The sequence below is a fragment of the Quercus robur genome, chromosome 12 (assembly GCF_932294415.1).
Source record: "Quercus robur chromosome 12, dhQueRobu3.1, whole genome shotgun sequence".
NCBI lineage: Eukaryota > Viridiplantae > Streptophyta > Magnoliopsida > Fagales > Fagaceae > Quercus > Quercus robur.
In genome coordinates, this window is record NC_065545.1 from 34,405,581 (window position 1) to 34,429,438 (window position 23,858).

Consider the following 23,858-nt stretch of genomic DNA (forward strand, 5'->3'; position numbering starts at 1 on the left):
GTCAACCCGTTTTTGCTTCGGGTCAAAAAAATCGGGTTCGGGTCGGGTATTTTTCGGGTCGGGTCAGAAAATTCTGACCCGTTTTGCCATGTCTAATTCTGTCCCCATTAGTGATATATTTTACAGAATTATAGATTCCACAATCCACTAGGGAAGTTGATGTTTTAGTTTTATATATATATATATATTAGTAGGTAGTTGATCTCAAAGAAGTACTTACAAGAGCTAAAGTCATTGTAGCAGAGTGGTTTAGGCATATTTCATAGCACACCTGCTGAAGGAATTTTTTTGGTAAGAAGCACGGACATTCCAGAATCCTTAGCATGTCCATCTTGGACATGGACACGCCGGGGACACTATGCTTGTTCTCAATGTAATTTTATATATGTTTTTAAAGATTTTGATGGTTGTTATTTGTTTTAAAAACTTCAAATAAACAAAGAATATGTATAGAATTAAACGGTTAATGAAAATCTTTTATATATTAATTATTGGTAAAATGGGAGTAAAAATTAACCATTTAATGAAAATCTTTTATAATGTGTTGTAAAAAACTTTCTTGGAGGAATAAAGTACTTTGTGCATGTGTGTATATCAATATGTGTGTGTTTGTGCAAGGTGGAATTTATCTTTTTGCTAAACTGATTCTTTTAATCTTATCAAAATTCTGACATTGAATTTTTCATATTAGCTATGGCCTTGAGAGGGGCGGAGAAAAATGAGATACTTGAGCTGTTGAAGAACGACAATGTGACGACAATTGTTCTCATTGGGGATGCAGGAGTTGGGAAAACATGGATTGCAAGAAAGATAGCTGATTCAGCAGACAAGGAGGACCTATCTTATGTGACTCTTTGGGTATTTATGAATCAACAAGATGATAATAAGTCTCTCCAAGAGAACAGGTCTCTTCATGAGAACATTGCCCGTCAATTGTCTGTACTTTCCACTATAGAGGAGTGGGAAGATAATGCTACTAAGGAGGAGGACCATATTAGAAAACAGAGAAAGAAGAATCTGAAATTCTGTATATATTGAATTGAATGAAATAATTGTTACAGTGATCTATTTATATACACGAGTAAAGAGAACTAACTAACTAATTACTCTCCTCCAAAACTAACTAACAGAATTAACAGCTAACAGCCCTATCACGTGCTGATTACATGCCAAGTATTAAAACTATATACAACAATACAAAGCTACATGTCGTATAGAACAAAACAAACCTACAAACTCTGCTCATTGTCGTTTATCCTTTCTATTCTTCTTTGTAGCAACTTGACACTTTGCAACTGATCTTGATTTGCTTTCTTTACACTCCCCCTCAAGAGGAAGTGGGGAATGCACATTCAACACATTCATCTTGGATAACAGATTGTGAAACTGATGTGAGCTAAGTGCCTTTGTTAGCATATCAGCAAGCTGTGATTGAGTCCTAATGTGCAGCAACCTTATTACACCTTGAACCATTTTGTCCCTCACAACATGGCAGTCAATCTCTATGTGTTTTGTGCGCTCGTGGAACACTGGATTGGCTGCAATGTGGAGAGCAGACTGACTATCACTGAATAGTAAAGCAGCCTTAGAGTGATCAACTTGTATATCTCTTAGTAAACTAAGAATCCACACAATCTCACACACTGCTACTGCCATAGAACGATACTCAGCCTCTGCAGATGACCTGCTTACTGTGTTCTGTTTCTTAGACTTCCAAGAAACTAATGAATCTCCCAAGAACATGCAGTAACCAGTCACTGACCTTCTCGTATCAGGACAAGCAGCCCAATCTGAATCAGCAAAGCCTTTAAGATGCAATTCAGATGCACTTAAGAGGAATAACCCTTGTCCTGGACTACTTTTGAGGTATTGCAACACCCTATTTGCTGCAGCCTGATGTGGTTTCCTAGGCTTTGACATAAATTGACTCAATTTATTGACAGCAAAGGTTATATCAGGTCTTGTGATTGTAAGATACAAGAGCCTGCCCACCAATCTTCTATAAGAGCTTGGATTTGTCAACAATTCACCTTGATACTTACTTAACTTCAAATTGTGTTCCATGGGGGTTTTGGCTGGTTTACAACCCAGCAAACCTGCATCATTTATCAATTCCAAAGTATATTTTCTTTGACACAAATGGATGCCTTTCTGTGATCTAGCTATCTCAAGCCCAAGGAAAAACTTCAAATCTCCAAGGTCCTTTAGTTTAAACTGCTGATCTAGAAGAATCTTCAGTTCTGCCACAGACTTAGGATTATCACTTGCAATCAAAATGTCATCTACATACACCAATAAAGCAATGAAAGACCCTGGTGTTTTCTTGGTGAACAAAGAATAATCTGCCTTAGATTGTCTGAACCCCAACCTTAACAAAGCAGCAGAAAACTTTGCAAACCATTGTCGTGAAGCTTGCTTAAGGCCATAGAGAGACTTTTGTAATTTGCAAACTACCTCCCCCTTGCTGTGGAAGCCAGGTGGTAAAGTCATAAACACTTCCTCATGCAAGTCACCATGCAAGAAAGCATTATTGACATCAAGTTGGGAAAGAGACCACCCTTTCACAGCAGCAACAGCCAACAAACATTTCACAGAAACAAGCTTTGCAACAGGAGAAAAAGTTTCTATATAATCAAGTCCCTCCTTTTGAGTATAACCCTTGGCAACCAACCTAGCCTTGAACCTCTCCACAGTACCATCAGCTTTATACTTCACCTTATACACCCATTTACAACCTATGGCCCTTTTACCAGGAGGCAAAGGCTGAAGGGACCAAGTATTATTAGCCTCTAAGGCCTTAATCTCACTAGCCATAGCCTCCCTCCATTGAGGATCAAGAACAGCCTGATCATAATGATTTGGTTCAACTATAGAAGAAATGGCATTGCAAAAATGTCTATGGTTGGAAGAAAGGTTAGCATAGGACAAAAAGGAAGAAAGAGGATAGAGGGTACCTGAGGAAGAAGATGAAGTAGGTGGAGCTACAGCAGATACCTGATTGCAGTGATAAGCCTGTAAATAAGATGGTTTAGAAGAAGTCCTAGTGGATTTCCTAATAGGAATGGACTCAACAACTGGCTCAGCATTAGATATAGCAGCAGGCATAGGTGCTGGCTCAACAATAGGCTCAGGAATAGACTCAATATGGGGCTCAACAGACACAGAAGCTGAAGCTGATGTAGGCATGACAGGAGTAGAAGGATGACCAGAACCAAGAAAAGAACAAGGCTCAAAAAGGAAAGGGTTAGTGGTAGGAAGAGACTGAAATGGAACAGAAGGTGAAGAAGATTTAGAAAAGAAAGGAAAAGTAAACTCATGAAAAATGACATCTCTAGAGATGAAAATGCTTCTAGACTTTAAATCTAGAAGTTTATACCCTTTGATGTTATAAGGGTAACCAAGAAAAACACATTCTCTAGCTCTAGGATCAAATTTGGGTCTATGGGCAGCAATGGTTGAAGCAAAACACAGACAACCAAAAGACCTAAGAGAAGAGTAAGATGGAGGTTTGTGATAGAGAAGCTCAAAAGGGGTTTTATTATGTAAAACAGAAGATGGAAGCCTATTGATTAAGAAAACTGCAGTTAAAATGCATTCGCCCCAATATGATATAGGCAAATTAGACTGAATCTTTAAGGCTCTAGCAATTGAAAGTATATGTTGATGCTTTCTCTCCACAACAGAATTTTGTTGTGGAGTATAAGCACAACTCTTTTGATGCAAAATGCCATGAGCAGAAAAGAAATCATGCATATTAAATTCAGGGGCATTGTCTGATCTTATGATCTTGATACAAGCATTAAACTGAGTCTTAACCATTGCATGAAAAGAAATAAGGATTGGTCTGACATCGGATTTAGATTTCAGAAGAAATACCCAAGTAGAACGAGTGGCATCATCAACAATGGTTAAAAAATATCTATAACCATCATGAGTAGCAACAGAATAGGGACCCCATACATCAATATGAATAAGATCAAAAGGAAACTTGGAAATTTCATTATGAGTAGGAAATGGCAATCTTTTCTGTTTAGCCAAGGGACAAACAGTACAAATGTCATCACAAGAGTGTGAAAAAGAATGTAAAGCATCTTTAATGGGTAACAGTTTATTAAAAGAGGGATGGCCTAACCTAAAATGCCACAACTTTGACATATCAACAACAGAATTAACAATAGGAATAGATTTGATATGAGACAAAGATTGAGACAATGAAGGGTGCTTTGATGAAGAAGAACTCAGCTTTCTCTGCAACAAGTACAGGCCATGATGCATCTCACCCACTCCAATCGTCTTCCAGCAGGTAAGGTCCTGAATGAAACAGAAATGAGGTAGAAAAACAAGACAAAAGGGAAGTTGCTTTGTGAGTTGACTGACAGACAAAAGGATAAAAGTAAAACTAGGAACACAAAGAACATTGTGAAGAGTAAAATGGGCAGAAAGTTGTACTGTACCAACATGTGTGACAATAGCAAACTCATTATTTGGCAAGTTAACAACACATTGAGAGATAGAAGTAAATGTGGTCAACATGGAAACTGAACAAACTATATGATCAGAGGCCCCAGTGTCAATGACCCAAACATTATTCTCAAAAGCTGTCCTATTTATAACTTTTGCAGAAAAAATTGAATGTCTAGAATCAAACACATCATGAGGCAAAATGCCAATACCTGACAGAGGTGTGGTGGCATGAGAAGCAAAGGAAACACTATTAGCCATAGCAAGAGAATTCGGAGAATCTTGAGATGAAGCTCCAATCATAGCAAGGATTTTCTGATATTGATCTGAAGTGAAAGGAAATTGAGTCTGTGGTTGTGCATGAAGAAAAGAATCTTGAGAATCAATGTGAGCAGACACTTGATTAACCAAGGAAGCTTTGCCTTTGGCTTTGTAACCAGGAGGATAGCCGTGGAGTTTGTAACATTTCTCCACAGTATGACCTTGCAAACCACAATGACTACAGGTAGGCCTTTCCTTACCTTTACCCTTGTAGTTCTTGGGACCAAAACTAGTACCCTTAGCTGCAAGAGCAGTAGACTCAACAAAAGGACCACCATTGTTGCCCTGCCCAACTGATCTTTGCTTCTCATCTTGAATCAATAAAGAGAACACTTTCTCAACAGATGGAACAGGGTCCATCAACAAAATTTGCCCTCGAACGTGAGAGAAAGAATCATTGAGACCCATCAAAAATTGCATAACAGCTTCTCTGTGATGAATCTTAGAAATCTTTTCATTCACATTACACACACATTTCTCACAAGAACAAGTAGGAATTGGTTCATAATTCTGTAACTCATCCCACAAAATTGAAAGATTGGTGAAATACTCAGTCACAGAGAGCTCACCTTGAGAAAAACTTGCTAAATCCTTCTGCAATTGATAGACCCTAGGTCCATTACCCTGGGAAAACAAGTTCTGAAGCTTATTCCAAACTTCCTTAGCAGTTTTACGATACGCCATGCTTGTGGCAATCCTGGGAGAAACACAATTGATGATCCAAGAAACCACAATATCATTGCATCGTGCCCAGCTTTGAACCAAGATAGGAACTTTCTCCATAGCTGAAGTCAAAGAAACCGATCCATCAATCAACCAGAATTTGCTCTTGATCCTGAGAGCTCTCTCCATAGATCGTGCCCATGTAGGATAGTTCTCACCCCCAATCAATGGTTGTGAAACCAATACCAAACCAGGATTCTCTGCATGGTGAAGAAAGAAAGGATGCGATTCATCAATGGAGATACTTGTAGAACCAGAGGAAGCCATTGATAAAGCTTCAAGACTCTGATGAAGAAACCCTAACTTTTGAAGAAAAAAAAAACGAAAATTTGAGACGAAGAAATTAGGCGGAAGCAAGAAAAGGCTCAGAATTGAAGAAAACACGAAAACGTCTCAAAAACAAAACAATCTCTCAAGAAAATTTCTTTGAATCAAAGAGAAAAGGGGAAAATTTTCTCTAGAAAATTTTCTGATTTTGAGAGAAAAGAGAAGAGGAAGCTAGGAAATCAGTGAAACTGTGCTAGCTGCTCTGATACCATATTAGAAAACAGAGAAAGAAGAATCTGAAATTCTGTATATATTGAATTGAATGAAATAATTGTTACAGTGATCTATTTATATACACGAGTAAAGAGAACTAACTAACTAATTACTCTCCTCCAAAACTAACTAACAGAATTAACAGCTAACAGCCCTATCACGTGCTGATTACATGCCAAGTATTAAAACTATATACAACAATACAAAGCTACATGTCGTATAGAACAAAACAAACCTACAAACTCTGCTCATTGTCGTTTATCCTTTCTATTCTTCTTTGTAGCAACTTGACACTTTGCAACTGATCTTGATTTGCTTTCTTTACAGACCATGAAGAGGAGGACGTGGAAAGCTTGAAAAAAAAGATATCTACTAAGCTTGAAGAAATGAGATTGCCTGATCCTAAAAAGTGTCTTTTCTTGATTGTCGATGGTGTTCCTGATATGATGAATGAAAATGATATTATGTCAGCATTTACGGAAATTATGCATCTGAATGGGCAGGCTTTGTTTAAGGTTTTAATCACTAGAAGAAAAGAGCAAGTTGTGGAAGTAAATGAAGTGACTGAAACAAAGAGTGAGATAGTAAAAATAAAGCCTTTGTCCAATGAAGAGGGATCAAGTCTGTTTAAGGAAAGATTCACTAAAAACGTTTCAGGCATTGATGATTTTGCCAAAAGAATTGCAGAAAACAGCAATGGTCTACCAGCTGCGATTGTAGTAATAGCAGAAGCCTTAAATCGCATTGTAGAGCATGATTGTGGGATTTGGACATTGGAAAGTGCTATGAAAGAAGCAGCGACATGTAAGGATGCACATAACAGTGCAAATCCACTGCTGCGCTTTGGGTATGAAATGTTGCCGAAGAGAGATGAGGCTTTGATTGATTGTTGTTGGTATAGCTTGCAGTTCTTTCTCAAGCATGGTGGAGTCCATTACAATGAGTTGATAGCTTGCTGGATATTGGAAGGATATTTTGGTCCTGTTGACCATGTTGAGAAGGTGTATGAAGAGGGACATCGTGTTTTAGTGGAGCTTATAGATCGCCATCTGCTGAAAATACGAGATGATAATGCCGTTGTCGTGGAAGGATTAGCACTTACAATCCTTGATTCTTGTCCTGATAGGAATGAAGGGAAATCAAGTTTGGGTTTGGCTAGAGTGTTTGAGGGTGGCCATTGGCAAGGTTTTGGGAGAATCACACATGCAGACGGTTTGATAAAAACAATGTGCAATCGTGACAAATGGGATAAAGTGTCCACACTACTGATTTATGGAAGTCGTCTCTCCAGGGAAGTCCTTGATACATTCTTTAAGCCAATGCAGGGACTCAAAGTTCTTGCACTTTTCAATCCCACAATCAAATCATTGCCATCAAACTTGTCTGAAATGGACAAGCTACGTCTTCTTGTGCTCAGAGGATGTGATCTATTGGAGAACGTTGATGATATCAAAGAACTTAAATCATTAACGGTTCTAGAGATATCAGGTGCTACCTCCTTGAAGAAATTTCCAGATGATTTTTTTCATAAATTGCTTCAACTTCGAAGCCTGAAGCTCTCTGCAGTCCAGATCAAATCGCTGCCTTCTTCCATCTCTGAATTGAGTGAACTTAGGTGGCTCATGCTAAGGGGGTGTGCTAGCTTGGAAGAACTTCCAAGACTACAAAAACTTGAAAGCCTCCTAGTGCTTGATCTTTCTGGTGCTATTGAATTGAGAAAATTGAAAGATAAAACGTTTAAAGCACATGCAAAACTTCGAATGCTTGATCTTTCCCAAACAAAGATTGACCGCTTGCCTTTTTTGAAAAATCTGGGAAATCTCACTCAACTCTCCTTAAGATGTTGTACATGCTTAACTAGACTTCCCAGCCTAAAATCAGTATCTCAGCTTGAAATTCTTGATCTTTCAGGTTCTTCTAAGCTAAAGGAAAATCAAGATGAAATCTTTCCAAGTATGGATGGCCTCAAAACCCTCAATCTTTCTAATACTGCAATCAGGCATTTACCTTCCAATAATAACAGCCTCCCAAATCTCGAGTTGATGAATCTTTCTGATGCTTTTAGTTTAGACAAAATCGAAGATAATATCTTTGAACATCTGAGAAACCTCCGTCGTCTTAAACTCTCAAAAACCAACCTTCAAAAGTTGCCCTCACTTTCTAACCTTTGTAACCTTGAAATTCTTAATCTTTCAGGTTGTAGTGCTTTGAAAGAAATTGTGGATCAATCCTTTCAGCACATGGCTTGCCTTCAACAACTTAACCTCTCAGAAACTAAGATTGAATGTCTACCATCCCTTTCCAATCTTAGTAGCCTCTGTCAACTCTTACTAAGAAACTGTGTCAATCTCAAAGAACTTCCACCTCTGGAATCTCTATCGAAACTTGAGAAGCTTGATTTATGTGGTGCAAGGTCTTTGAAAGAAACTGAAGCTGAATTCTTGGAGAACATGGTTCACCTTCGGTTCCTCAACCTATCAGGAACTGCACTTAAGTTACCTCCCACGTCCAACCTCACCAACCTCACCAACCTCACTCAGCTTTTACTTCAACGTTGTAGACTGTCCGAATTATATCCAAATTTGGAAAAATGTACACAGCTAGAGGTTTTGAATCTTTTTGAGACAGACATTCAGTCTCTACCATCACTTGAAAATTTTAGCAATCTCCGTGACCTTAACTTAAGAGATTGTTCAAGCTTGGAGAAGCTACCGTGTCTGAAATCAGTTACTCATTTGGAAGTCCTTGATTTATGGGGAACTAGAGTCAAGGAGTTTCCCTATGAGATCTCACAGTTGACTCATTTGAAGCGCCTTAATCTACCAGACTTCAAGGATGTTCAAACACTTGACTGGGGGAAGTTAAAGAACTTACCAGAGGAGCTAAACTGGGATCAGTGTGGCATCTTCAAGTGCAGTCAAAATAGGCCTTGCATGTCATTGAGTGGCACTGAATTCTTCCAATATTTGAAGACAAATCCTGGGTTATGGGAGACATGCTTCAAAGAATTTCAGTTCTCTGTTTGTGCTCATGAAAAGGAAGGCACAGCTAGGGACATTTGTTGGCACAGAGTTGACCCTAACTTCAGAGAAATCTACTTCCAGACTCTTTCTCTTCCTGAAGAACATGGCAAGTATCTGGAAATCGTTGGATTTGATAGTTTTACTGGGTTTGAGGATGCCCTCCTAAAAGCAGAATATATCTCTTTGATTGATAACAAGTTTATCAAATCCTTATCAGACTTGGCTGCGGGTGTGAAGTCAATGAATGTTGGCAATGTCATGGCAATGAAAGGCTGTTGGCTAGAGAGGTCAACCGAAATGCAAACTATTTTTGATGAAGAGGCAGAAGTCTTAATGGAGGAAAATCTTGAGACTCTGTGGGCGTCAAACCTTCCCATATTGGAGAGTGTCTCCAATGGAAACTTGCAACTGGGACACGTTAAAAAATTATATCTAGATTGTTGCCCAATGCTTGAAGCTATTTTTCATTCATCCCAGCTACCAGAAAATCTTGAAGTCCTCCAAATTAAATTCTGTGATAAATTGAAGACTCTGTTTATGCCAAATACATCAACAGATTGTAAACTGCAGAATTTACAGAAGCTGCACCTGGTGGAACTGCCTAATTTGACTAGTATTGGGGTGCTAGAGTCGAAGAGCATTCTGGATATATTTCCATCTATAAAATTAATCAAAGTCAGGGAATGCCCAAATCTCGAAAATTTAGATAAGATTAAGGACTTCAAATTTACTTTTGTTGAAAACTCTGGACCCATGAAGTCCAGGGATCACTAGATTGAAGGAGAGCTCTCCTGATTTAATTAACAAGGATAGCACTAGTTACATTGTGCATCTTGCTCCATTTGTACGCTCAGGTTTGTCATAGTTTCCCTGCATCTTTTTCATACATGGAAACCACATTTTGATATTCCTGCCCAGCTTGCTTTTTCCCTGTTGTTTCGTGTTAATTTCTCTTATGCCTTTCTTCATGTATCCAAGTTTAAGGTTATTGTAAAAGTTGTCTGTTTTAGAGTGCATTATTTTTCCTAGTCCATATAATGCTCTGTAAACATTATTTGTTATTGACTTATGCGAATCACCTATGTTCTTTTCCTTCTAATTCTTTTGCTACAATGTTGAACTGTAAGGTACAATATTCAGCTTCTAGGTTGCAGTTGTTTGTATAGGACCATTAATCTACTTGCCTTTCTGGTATTTTAAAACAACTTGATAAACTACTTGCTGGGAACAGAGTGATACTTTGCTTATGTCAGTATACAAAGTAAATTTCTAAATTCATGTTTAGTTTTGGGTGAGAGCATTTTGAAGCAGCAGAACCACGGTTCGCCACTCCTTAATTAGCTGAGACTGCAAACTAATTAGCAAGTTCTGAGTCCATGGTATGGTATAGGTCATGATCAGGCATCATGTAGCAACTAGGTCCAGAAAGCTTCAAAGATAGCATATTTTACAAAGAAATTCAGGAGATTTTTGACGTGCTTGATGACGAAAGGAAGTTCCTTTTTGTCTTGCTTTACAGTTTACCCAGAAAATGCAGTGGTGAAGAGGAGGATCTTTGTATAGTGGGGGGTGGGAGAGGAGTTCTGGCCAGCTTCAGGTATTGAAGATGAAATGCCTGAGAAAATCGTTGATGGAATTCTTAAAGAATTTCAAGAGAAGGGCTTAATTGAGCCTGCGATAAAAAAGCGAAGACTGCATGTTAAGAGCTATAAAATGCATCCTCTTGTGCGTTCAGCTGTGACTGTTCTTTCCCAGGAAGCTGGTAATTTGTTTGATTATGATGATAAGGGGAATGTGCTTCCCCAGAAATATTGGACTTCTGAATTACTAGATCCTAGGGAGGAACCGGTGGTGAAGGTGAATGTCTCATTCCCAAGGTGTAAAAGGATGTGTTTGCTAAAAGTCCAAGAGGAGGATCAGGAGCTGAAGCAGAAGCAGAAGCAGTTCCTAGAGAAAAAACCTTCTATACCAAAGGAAAGTCAGTCAACATCAAGTTCGAATTCAGAAGGTACAGATCTAGAAAAAATCGTTACATTATTCAATGTTAATGAGCCTTTTCCTGATCTTGAATTGGCGTGGTTAATGAAGAAGAAAGATAAAAATGCGGAACCGATTAAAGAGCCGAGTGCGAAGGACTGGTTATCGAAGATGAAACATGCCAAAGTTGTTTGTCTGGGAAGCTGGCCGGGATCAGTTAAACCTCATATTGAAGTCGAGAGCATTGAATTCTTAGAAGGGTTGAAGAATAGCACAGGTTTAAGGTTTCTTAGCCTCCAAGGAGTCTCAAATATCACAGAGCTTCCAGAATTTATAGGCAACCATAGCAGTTTGGTGATCTTGGATCTCAAGGAGTGTCACAATCTGGAGGTGCTTTCAAAGGAGATAGGCAAACTCACGAACCTCAGGTACTTGGATCTTTCTGACTGTTATCTGCTAGCTCGCCTGCCCAAGGAGCTTTCCGCCCACGTACAACTTCGAGTCCTGAAGGGGTTTGTCATTAGTAATCCGCAAAGAAAAGGCTCGGCTACTTTAGATGATTTGAAAAAATTGTAGAAGTTGAGGAAACTGTCCATCAATGCAAATAGTAATGACTTCCCTAAAGATGAGGATCTAACTGCTCTCCAAAATATTGGAGTACTCCGAAAGCTAACAATAGTATGGAGAGCAACGCTAGCAGATAAGCAAGGAGAAGCTCAGAATAGAGGAAATGCCAGCTGCTGGCAAATATTCAAATCAGCTACAAAGCAACACAACCCAAAAACAGTGACGAAGAAACTTCCAGAGCAACTTGAGAAGCTGGATCTTCAGTGTTTCCCCAATTCTACAGCGACGTGGCTGACACCTGAATCTTTGCCAAAACTAGAGAAACTCTACATAAGAGGAGGAAACCTTGCAACTCTGGGCGAAAGCAAATGGTCCAAGGTTAAGGCTTTACGTTTGAAGTACTTGAATGAATTGAAGACAACTTGGATAAAACTGCAGGAATCTTTTCCAAAATTGGAATACTTGGAGAAAGTCAAATGCCCTGGGATCAGACTCTGCCCTTGCGACCAGCATGGAGTGTGGATGAAGAATCCTGATCAAATCGAACAAAAGTAGCTGTGAGAGGGATTGGTTGTTGCTCTCTACTGGCCTCACATTATTATTAAATACTATTGTGGTGTGTTGATTGCTTTTTTTTGAGAGAGAGAATACTGCTATTTAATTTGAATTTCTTTTTCTTTTTCTTTTTCTTTTTTTGGTTAATAAAATTTTAATTTGTATTTCAAATCTATATCTGATTTCTGTACTTTATTAATGGATTTTTACTAAATAAATGACATTATTTTATATAATACTTAATAATATATACTCCTTGCATGTTTGTTCCATCAATATTATTTCATATTTCTTCGTAAAACGCTATTGATGTACTGCTTATGCACGTGGAGAACAACTAAATGGAATTAAAACATTAAAGATCAAACTTCTGCTAGTATTGCTCATGATTCATAAGTAGGAGAGACAAGATTTTCAAAGTGTGGGTGAGGGTCTAGCAGTAGCCTCTGCAGCATCACTGATTTACTGGTAGGGATTGATATCTGTTAATTCTTGTATAATATGGCTTCTACTTGGTCGCTGTATTGTTTGGATTTTCGAGATCCAAACTACGGAGAAGGGTTATATGTTGGACTTGATCAAGTTCATGGAATTTTAACGGAAAAGGCACTCAGAGAGCTCCTACTATATGTTAATCCCAGATTTGGATCCGGTGCAATACCCCTAAATCCCTCACAAAAAATATCAACTTTTTTCATTTTTTACCTCTTTCAACTTTTAACTTTTTTTGCTTTTTAAACTACAATGTCCAGTAGCATTTTTTTAGTGACCCACGACGACCACGACCCTATGCAGAATATATAGGAAACATATTTGTGTAATATGCAATATCACTCTCATATTCATGTATGATTCTTGTGTTTGAGCCTACACATATTAGAGGAGTGTTGAACTATGACAATATGTATGGAATTAAACTTTTTTTTTTCCCCTAATTGTATAGAATTTAACCAAATCACATCTATGATGTCAGATCCAACCAAAGCATATGACATTATTGAAGATAATAGTTTATAATTTGAATTATGGCTCTAGAGGCCCAATTGTAGTGAAAAGCCGGCCCATCTTGGGCTCATCCGAGTCCATATATAGTATATACCCTGCATAGGGTTCTCTGTAATACACAATATAAAAATAAATACTATCTTGGGCTCATCCGAGTCAAAAATTTCTCCTTTTATTATTTGGAGTTTACAATTTTGGTTTTGCAAAATTATAATATTGGTGTATGTACCTTTCACACTCTAGCTCCTTCCTAACAGGTGTGTCAATTCTTTTCCTAAGTTGTACTCAATTAAAGATTAAAACAAAGTATACTATGCCTTGCAATTGGAACATTCACAATAGCTTATGCAAAATAGCATTCCATTTAGCTAAAAATAGAGAATACTGTAGCTTAGGTAAATTATTATTATTATTTTTAGCTTTTCAATTTTTTATTTCCTCTCTCGCTCAAATGGTTGAGAGGTGAAGCTTTGAGCTTTTTGTCTCAAATCACTCTTTGCAGCTAAGAGGAAACTCTGCTAGATTCTCATCCAATGGATATTGCATGCTGTTTGAATCTCACTGTTGGATTCTTTGGTACAATTTGGAGTCTTTGTACTATAAAGGTGTCGTGGCAAATGGTTTGAACCGAGTCATTTCATGGTAATGGAGAATGGTGGTGTTGACGTCAGGGCCGGCCCAAGGCCCACCACCCAAAAAAAAATTCCCTTAAGAAAAAAGGCCCCTCTCCCATTGTCAAAGGCCCAAAAATTTATAAATTTATATTTATTTTTTAAAGATTGTGCATTTTTTTTATTAGTGATGCTAAAGATACCACAAATTTTACTATTGGCTTACAAATAGACATGTTACCGATCACAAAAAGTGATTTAAACATTCATTAATTAAATTGATAAAGTTCATCAATGAGAGTCAATGTTATATCATACTGTGAACATTTTATAGTACTTTAAGCACATTTTTTCTTTTCATTTCTATTAAACTCTCAAAGTACGAGACCAATAGAACTCTAACTTAGTTGAAACCCTCAAATGTTTCAAAAAAATGTTACAAATGTGTTGAATCATCAATTATAGATTAATCTCCTCTAATAATTTGAGGCTTTAATTTTTGTAAACTAATATTCTACAAAGCCACACACTGAATAATATCTATCTTTCTCTCTTAAAAACAAGATATAAAATTAAAAATTAGATTACAATTTTACTTAACTATGCATCATCATATATCCAAAATAAGGTGTCTTTTTTAATCATAGTATATTTTTATTTCTTTTTATTAATATTTATGGTTCAATTATGATATTCAATTCTCTATATAAAATTAACATTAGTTTAGTTGGTATTATTCATCAAATTATGTATTTAATATATCAAATTAACCTTGATTTGATTAGTGTGAGAGACCATAAATTTTGGTGCTCTCAATCAAAAGAGAAAGATATCGGCACCTCTCTTTTTGGGGTTGATGTGAAGTCGCTACTTATTTTTTATTACCAAAAAAAAAAAAAATACACTACGTAAAGTACATAACTGAATAATTCCAAGTTTCATTGATAGAATATACAAATACAATTTTGATAGAAGATCTTTACAAGGCTTTGGTCCTAAATACAATCCATGTAAAAAATACAAAACTTTGGTCCTAGATACAATCTACCAAAATATAAAATAAAGCACTATTTCTATGAACCAAAAACCTAAAGTTTAGGGGTTAGGTTACAGAATGGGAAGGTATTAGGCACTCATCCTACCCAAACAAAGTCTAGTCTTCTAGACTCTAAAATGATCATTTTAACACCCCTTGTATGATGTTATTTAAATGTAACTTGTCAAGTGCCGATTGGCACTCCTCAGTGCTCGGCCTGGTTTCCTTTTCTGGTTCATTTTACACTCTTTTTTGGGCATTTTCCAGGGGCAGAAAATGTACTTGGACTTTTTTTTTAAACTTATATTCCTAATAAAATCCATCTTAACTTGATAATTAAGTCCTTTAAAAGTAATTATCTGAAAGATAATTACTTTTAAAAGCCTAATTATCAACAATTCCCACATTATTAGATTATCCATTTTATTCCTATAAAACCAAACTTATTTTTAGGATCTGTTTGAATACCGCTTATTTTGCTGAAATTGAAAACTTATTGCTAAAAGTACTGTAAATAAAGGTAAAAAGTAACTGAAATAGTACAGTGGGAACCATGAATAGTGCCAAAAAGTGCAGTGGAGCCCGTGAATATTAGCAAAAATAAGTTGAATAGTGAAATAATTTGTAATTTTCATTTGTATCCAAACAGAGACTTAATCAAATTCAACAACCAATCACATAAATTATTTAATTAACATTAATTATTGACCAATCAAAATTAATTTCAATTAATCACACGTGATCGGTTTCACCCAAATGAAATGTATGCAGATCGTGAAAACTTTCAATTCGATGGCCCGATTTGGGGTCCAGGCATATTTTTGCGATCGTTAGAATCTCAAGATCATTTTTATGATATGAGATGAATGATTTAATGCATGAAATGCAATTATGATTTTTGGGGTACTTAGAATGATACTTTCTATCATCTTCCAAAATTAAATTCAGGGTGCAAAATTGAGTGTCTACAATTATTATTAAATAATTTTGTTTAATTAATTTTACATATTAAAGGCCCCATAAAATTTTTTCGCTTTAGGCTCCAAATTATGTTGGGCCGCCATTGGTTGACGGTTTGGGTGGTCAATATAAATGGGTCATAGTTCATGGCGATTTGAGACTTGGGTTTTTAGCGGCATCATGGAGATTTGAGGGCTGGGTTTGGTACTAGTGGTGGTAAGGATTGCAAAAATTTCAAAAAAAAAAAAAAAAATTGTGGAGTTGAAATAGGTAAATTTGGATATGAGGAAGAAGGGGAGAGAACTATGTTAGAATATGGTCTAATGGGTCAAAATTTACTGACCAGAAAATATCTAACCTAAACCCAAAATGTTTTACTCGAAGTAAAAAATGAGTTGACCCAAGACCCGATCTATTTTTTTGCTAAAAAAAATAAAATTAAGAAATTATTGCTTTAATTGTTCATTGTGAGTTTTATAGTGCATAAGTCCAACTCAATTGGCAATATATAATGGATATTATTATTACATTTTTTTTAAAAAAAATATCAATATTTTAACATTTTTTGGATAATGTCATTCAAATAATATATATATATATATATATATATATATATAACATCATTTAGATACAGTGGTCTTAAGAAAACAATTGAGACTGTCTTTACATAACTACATGCAAATGAATTAAAAGATAAATGGTTGGGGCATTTTGTAATGAGGAAAGATTTTTAAATATTAAATAGTAAAGTACATGTCAAGATAATCTAGTTACAGTAGAATTAAAACACATATATTTAAAATTATTGACATATATGAAAAACATTCATAAATTTGAAAAGAGTGAAGCCAAAGTATATCAATAAAATCAGCATAAATTATGGGTGCATGGGCCTATTTTTTAACAATTCATGTCTAAAATAAAACAGTTTTTCAAAATAAAATATGATATTTCCTAAAGTATATGTTACTTAACAATGACATGATATTCATAAAAAAGACCATGTATAAATAAGTAAAAAAAAAAAAAAAAAAAAAAAAATCAAACTTTAAAGTATATTCTCAAATGGAAATAAAGTATCAACCATAGTTGATATTAGATTATAAAATTAGTTTTAAATATTGTAAATTTCTTATATATTTTTATTTCTTGTCAAATTAGTTATCCAATATGGCATTTATAATTTTTTTTTTTACTGTTTTGGGATGTTGGTTGTGGGGCCCAATAGTTTATGGGTCCGGCCCGCTCGCTTATAGGGAGTCCACAGGTCCCAAACTAAGGGAGGCTAGGGCCCAAGCCCAAAAATAGCGAGCTCAAAGTGGCCCGAAGATACGTCCGAGGACCGCTCAGTCCTCGGAAGGCCCAAAAATCCCATTGACGAAAGTGGGATACAGGTAAACTTGAAAGATCAGAAAATATCCTGGGGAAGTTGTCTTTAATACCCTTCCCTGACATGGCACTGCCCCTGACAGAGCCGGGATCTTAGGCTTTATGGATCATCTCCAGCAATTTTTGGGATTAGACTGACGGGACAGATATCTGTCCTGGAAAGATCGACCCTACACGTGGACGAAGGACAACGAACGTAGGCTAATATAAAAGAGAATGTTATGTGACCAAAAGGGGGATGTCTCCCATCTAGCTTCTTGAGAAAGACTTGATGAAAGAGAATGCCTGGATAATATACGCCGGATACCACATAAAAACCCACCGACGGATAACCGGGGACAGCACCATCGCTCCTCGGACATGATCCGAGGAGCCAAATCCTCCTGAATACAAGATTGAAGGGCTTGAATATCCAGCCCAAAGCTCTTTCTCATATTGGTTCACCTATACTCCGGCCCGTACTAACGCCCCGTGACCCAACGCCAGCCTTTCAACCCATTCTCTACAAATTTTATTGTGAGGGATCCATCACGCGCGAGCCCAACGTCATTGCTGGGCCGCTTGAGAATCGTGTCCCTACAATTGGCGCCGTCTGTGGGAAGACTTACGCGTTGGCACGGGTGGCGCAGGAGTCAGCTCTCTAGCAAGCGGAGATTCACGAGTTTTTCCCAACTCCGGCAACATGCAGTCGTTGCTCCGCCATAAGCTTCTACTAGGGGCTACGCCTTGCACTGCTAACGGAGCGGGCAGCTCTAGGGGCTTCCGGCCTCGAGCCAACTCCTCCCTCCCTGGCATAGGGGCCTACCTTCGAAAAAATAAATCAGTATAGAGAAAAAACTATTTAAAAGAGATCTTAAAAGTATTGGACAGAACCAAGGCCTTGCATGGTCCTCGGACCCAAGCCTATGGGGAAACCAAGTACAAAGAAGAGATCTTACAAGTATTGGACAGAACCAAGACCTTGCATGGTCCTCGGACCCAAGCCTATGGGGAAACCAAGTACAAAGAAGACATCTTAAAAGTATTGGACAGAACCGAGGCCTTGCATGGTCCTCGGACCCAAGCCTATGGGGAAACCAAGTACAAAGAAGACATCCTAAAAGTATTGGACAGAACCAAGGCCTTGCATGGTCCTCGGACTCAAGCCTATGGGGAAACCAAGTACAAAGAAGAGATCTTACAAGTATTGGACAGAACCAAGGCCTTGCATGGTCCTCGGACCCAAGCCTATGGGGAAACCAAGTACAAAGAAGACATCTTAAAAGTATTGGACAGAACCGAGGCCTTGCATGGTCCTCGGACCCAAGCCTATGGGGAAACCAAGTACAAAGAAGACATCCTAAAAGTTTTGGACAGAACCAAGGCCTTGCATGGTCCTCGGACTCAAGCCTATGGGGAAACCAAGTACAAAAAAGAGATCTTACAAGTATTGGACAGAACCAAGGCCTTGCATGGTCCTCGGACCCAAGCATATGGGGAAACCAAGTACAAACCAGACATCTTAAAAGTATTGGACAGAACCAAGGCCTTGCATGGTCCTCGGACTCAAGCCTATGGGGAAACCAAGTACAAAAAAGAAATCTTACAACTTTTGGACAGAACCAAGGCCTTGCATGGTCCTCGGACCCAAGCCTATGGGGAAACCAAGTACAAAGAAGACATCTTAAAAGTATTGGACAGAACCAAGGCCTTGCATGGTCCTCGGACCCAAGCCTATGGGGAAACCAAGTACAAACCAGACATCTTAAAAGTATTGGACAGAACCAAGGCCTTGCATGGTCCTCGGACTCAAGCCTATGGGGAAACCAAGTACAAAGAAAACATCTTAAAAGTATTGGACAGAACCAAGGCCTTGCATGGTCCTCGGACCCAAGCCTATGGGGAAACCAAGTACAAAAAAGAGATCTTAAAAGTATTGGACAGAACCAAGGCCTTGCATGGTCCTCGGACTCAAGCCTATGGGGAAACCAAGTACAAAAAAGAGATCTTAAAAGTATTGGACAGAACCAAGGCCTTGCATGGTCCTCGGACTCAAGCCTATGGGGAAACCAAGTACAAAAAAGAGATCTTAAAAGTATTGGACAGAACCAAGGCCTTGCATGGTCCTCGGACTCAAGCCTATGGGGAAACCAAGTACAAAAAAGAAATCTTACAAGTCTTGGACAGAACCAAGGCCTTGCATGGTCCTCGGACCCAAGCCTATGGGGAAAACAAGTACAAAAAAGAAATCTTACAAGTATTGGACAGAACCAAGGCCATGCATGGTCCTCGGACTCAAGCCTATGGGGAAACTAAGTACAAAAAAGAAATCTTACAAGTCTTGGACAGAACTAAAGCCTTGCATGGTCCTCGGACCCAAGCCTATGGGGAAACCAAGTACAAAAAAGAGATCTTACAAGTATTGGACAGAACCAAGGCCTTGCATGGTCCTCGGACCCAAGCCTATGGGGAAACCAAGTACAAACCAGACATCTTAAAAGTATTGGACAGAACCAAGGCCTTGCATGGTCCTCGGACTCAAGCCTATGGGGAAACCAAGTACAAAAAAGAAATCTTACAACTTTTGGACAGAACCAAGGCCTTGCATGGTCCTCGGACCCAAGCCTATGGGGAAACCAAGTACAAAGAAGACATCTTAAAAGTATTGGACAGAACCAAGGCCTTGCATGGTCCTCGGACCCAAGCCTATGGGGAAACCAAGTACAAACCAGACATCTTAAAAGTATTGGACAGAACCAAGGCCTTGCATGGTCCTCGGACTCAAGCCTATGGGGAAACCAAGTACAAAGAAAACATCTTAAAAGTATTGGACAGAACCAAGGCCTTGCATGGTCCTCGGACCCAAGCCTATGGGGAAACCAAGTACAAAAAAGAGATCTTAAAAGTATTGGACAGAACCAAGGCCTTGCATGGTCCTCGGACTCAAGCCTATGGGGAAACCAAGTACAAAAAAGAGATCTTAAAAGTATTGGACAGAACCAAGGCCTTGCATGGTCCTCGGACTCAAGCCTATGGGGAAACCAAGTACAAAAAAGAGATCTTAAAAGTATTGGACAGAACCAAGGCCTTGCATGGTCCTCGGACTCAAGCCTATGGGGAAACCAAGTACAAAAAAGAAATCTTAAAAGTCTTGGACAGAACCAAGGCCTTGCATGGTCCTCGGACCCAAGCCTATGGGGAAACCAAGTACAAAGAAGACATCTTAAAAGTATTGGACAGAACCAAGGCCTTGCATGGTCCTCGGACCCAAGCCTATGGGGAAACCAAGTACAAAAAAGAGATCTTAAAAGTCTTGGACAGAACCAAGGCCTTGCATGGTCCTCGGACCCAAGCCTATGGGGAAACCAAGTACAAAAAAGAGATCTTAAAAGTATTGGACGGAACCAAGGCCTTGCATGGTCCTCGGACCCAAGGCTATGGGGAAACCAAGTACAAAAAAGAGATCTTAAAAGTATTGGACAGAACCAAGGCCATGCATGGTCCTCGGACTCAAGCTTATGGGGAAACCAAGTACAAAAAAGAAATCTTACAAGTCTTGGACAGAACCAAGGCCTTGCATGGTCCTCGGACCCAAGCCTATGGGGAAACCAAGTACAAAAAAGAGATCTTAAAAGTATTGGACGGAACCAAGGCCTTGCATGGTCCTCGGACTCAAGCCTATGGGGAAACCAAGTACAAAAAAGAAATCTTACAAGTATTGGACAGAAACAAGGCCTTGCATGGTCCTCGGACCCAAGCCTATGGGGAAACCAAGTACAAAGAAGAGATCTTAAAAGTATTGGACAGAACCAAGGCCTTGCATGGTCCTCGGACCCAAGCCTATGGGGAAACCAAGTACAAAAAAGAGATCTTAAAAGTATTGGACAGAACCAAGGCCTTGCATGGTCCTCGGACTCAAGCCTATCGGGAAACCAAGTACAAAAAAGAGATCTTAAAAGTATTGGACAGAACCAAGGCCTTGCATGGTCCTCGGACTCAAGCCTATGGGGAAACCAAGAAAAAAAAAGATATCTTATAGATCTTGGACAGAACCTAGGACTTGCATGGTCCTCGGACCCAAGCCTATGGGAAAACCAAGTACAAAAAAGATATCTTGTAGGTCTTGGACAGAACCTAGGACTTGCATGGTCCTCGGACCCAAGCCTGTGGGGAAAACCCAGCACCTAAAAGAAAAAGTATAAGTCCTAAGCAAAACCCAGGTTGTGCGAAGTCCTCGGACTCAGGATCCTTGGGAAATCAACTACCCGGGTGGGGAAGTTTCTCGGCTTAAATATTGGAAAAGGTTAACGCCAGTGTGTTAAAAAGATGGCGAAATGAACTGATGGTCGTTAGCCTAAAAGAAATCGTTCATTGAAAGGGTGACATGTCCTCGGATAATTACTTCTTGCACCCTATCAAGCACTTAATCCCCATCGCGATTAATTTTGAGGTAAGTCTCGTTCCACACTGGTCGGATTGTTATGTCGAGTGATAATTTTGTTAAAGTTATTATGGCGTCTTTTTATTAGCGAGTATTTTGGCCTTAGTTGTCATTGGTTCAAATGCTATACTACTGTGCCGAGCAGAACTTGCAAATTTATTGAAACAAATAAACAGAACATACGAAATAGGATAACAATAACTTTTATTAATATAAAAAAATTATTATTACAACGTACAAGGAAGGGCTTAAACAAGCCTATACAAAAAATGAACTGCTAAAACAGTAACAACATCCGTAATACAAATAAGTAAACCATCAGGTGTCTTCTGAACTCGCCTTCAAAGTCTCTCTGAAATCTATGCCTCAGTACTGCTCACATCAGGAGAAGAACCTTATACAAAAATAATGAAGGAGAAGGAAGAAGAATTGGAACACATGGAAGCACTTCAGCAAACTCTTGTCGCTGAAGAAAGCAAGGGAAAAAGAAGATGGAGGACATGAGTAGGAAGGAGGAGAAGAAGAGGGAAGTAATGAAAAGAAAGTAAAAGGAGCAAAAGAGGGAGAAAGGGAGCCATATTAGGTATGCTCATGAAAGAGCGGATGGAGATGACAAGGGAGGTTTTCAACTCAGTCACACCGGAAGTGGGGTGTGACGAGTCTCTGCTTCGGATTTTGGCTAAAAGAATGGCGAGGCAAATCTTGAGTCTCCGCCATCCTTGCCCTGACTGAGCCATCTCAAGTTTCGTTAGGACATGGCGTTTCTGAGAAAGGAAGGATTTATTCATGGCTGACTATTATGGAGGATGTATTATTGGATAAGGAATAACCAGACGGAAGAAGTGAACTAGGAGAAGGGCCTGAGGGATTCAGATATGAGAGAATCACCTTTTGTCTTCTCTCTTTATATAGGGGAGTAAGACGAAGGTGCGTAACCCGTTCTGATCCCCAAGGAAATCTGCGAATAAATGTGCATCCGTTTCATTCCCCCACGCTATCAGTAACCGTTAGGTTGGGGAGGTCTCGTAAAAGGAAGATATTAAAGGCGTGCCACGGATAACCAAACGGAATAAGCGCATCACGCGTAAATCGAGGGAAATATCTTGTAGACCGGCGCATTCCTCGTGGAGGTGAAGAGTCGCTAACGTTGATCAAGGGCCGAATTAAATGAGCCGCAGTTAAGGCTCGGTATTACCAAAACCCACCTTTCCAACCAAGACGTTGGACAGCAGGGTTTTGAGGGGCTATTGTGGGGCCCAATAGTTTATGGGTCCAGCCCGCTCGCTTATAGGGAGTCCACAGGTCCCAAACTAAGGGAGGCCAGGGCCCAAGCCCAAAAATAGCGAGCTCAAAGTGGCCCGAAGATACGTCCGAGGACCGCTCAGTCCTCGGAAGGCCCAAAAATCCCATTGACGAAAGTGGGATACAGGTAAACTTGAAAGATCAGAAAATATCCTGGGGAAGTTGTCTTTAATACCCTTCCCTGACATGACACTGCCCCTGACAGAGCCGGGATCTTAGGCTTTATGGATCATCTCCAGCAATTTTTGGGATTAGACTGACGGGACAGATATCTGTCCTGGAAAGATCGACCCTACACGTGGACGAAGGACAACGAACGTAGGCTAATATAAAAGAGAATGTTATGTGACCAAAAGGGGGATGTCTCCAATCTAGCTTCTTGAGAAAGACTTGATGAAAGAGAATGCCTGGATAATATACGCCGGATACCACATAAAAACCCACCGACGGATAACCGGGGACAGCACCATCGCTCCTCGGACATGATCCGAGGAGCCAAATCCTCCTGAATACAAGATTGAAGGGCTTGAATATCCAGCCCAAAGCTCTTTCTCATATTGGTTCACCTATAGTCCGGCCCGTACTAACGCCCCGTGACCCAACGCCAGCCTTTCACACCCATTCTCTACAAATTTTATTGTGAGGGATCCATCACGCGCGAGCCCAACGTCATTGCTGGGCCGCTTGAGAATCGTGTCCCTACAATTGGCGCCGTCTGTGGGAAGACTTACGCGTTGGCACGGGTGGCGCAGGAGTCAGCTCTCTAGCAAGCGGAGATTCACGAGTTTTTCCCATCTCCGGCGACATGCAGTCGTTGCTCCGCCATAAGCTTCTACTAGGGGCTACGCCTTGCACTGCTAACGGAGCGGGCAGCTCTAGGGGCTTCCGGCCTCGAGCCAACTCCTCCCTCCCTGGCCTAGGGGCCTACCTTCGAAAAAATAAATCAGTATAGAGAAAAAACTATTTAA

General features: G+C 39.2%; 2 protein-coding genes across 2 annotated transcripts; both read left to right on the forward strand.

The window, feature by feature from the left end:
* The first annotated feature begins 332 nt into the window (after positions 1 to 332).
* LOC126708418 (putative disease resistance protein At4g19050) lies at positions 333 to 9,979 on the forward strand. The gene is made up of 2 exons (XM_050408212.1): positions 333 to 1,027; positions 6,367 to 9,979. The coding sequence occupies exons 1-2, from the start codon at positions 694 to 696 to the stop codon at positions 9,840 to 9,842; spliced, it is 3,810 nt and encodes a 1,269-aa protein (XP_050264169.1). The 5' UTR covers positions 333 to 693; the 3' UTR covers positions 9,843 to 9,979.
* Positions 9,980 to 10,679: 700 nt separating this feature from the next.
* Positions 10,680 to 12,167, forward strand: LOC126708419 (disease resistance RPP13-like protein 4). The gene is made up of 2 exons (XM_050408213.1): positions 10,680 to 11,534; positions 11,622 to 12,167. The coding sequence occupies exons 1-2, from the start codon at positions 10,680 to 10,682 to the stop codon at positions 12,165 to 12,167; spliced, it is 1,401 nt and encodes a 466-aa protein (XP_050264170.1).
* Positions 12,168 to 23,858: the final 11,691 nt, after the last annotated feature.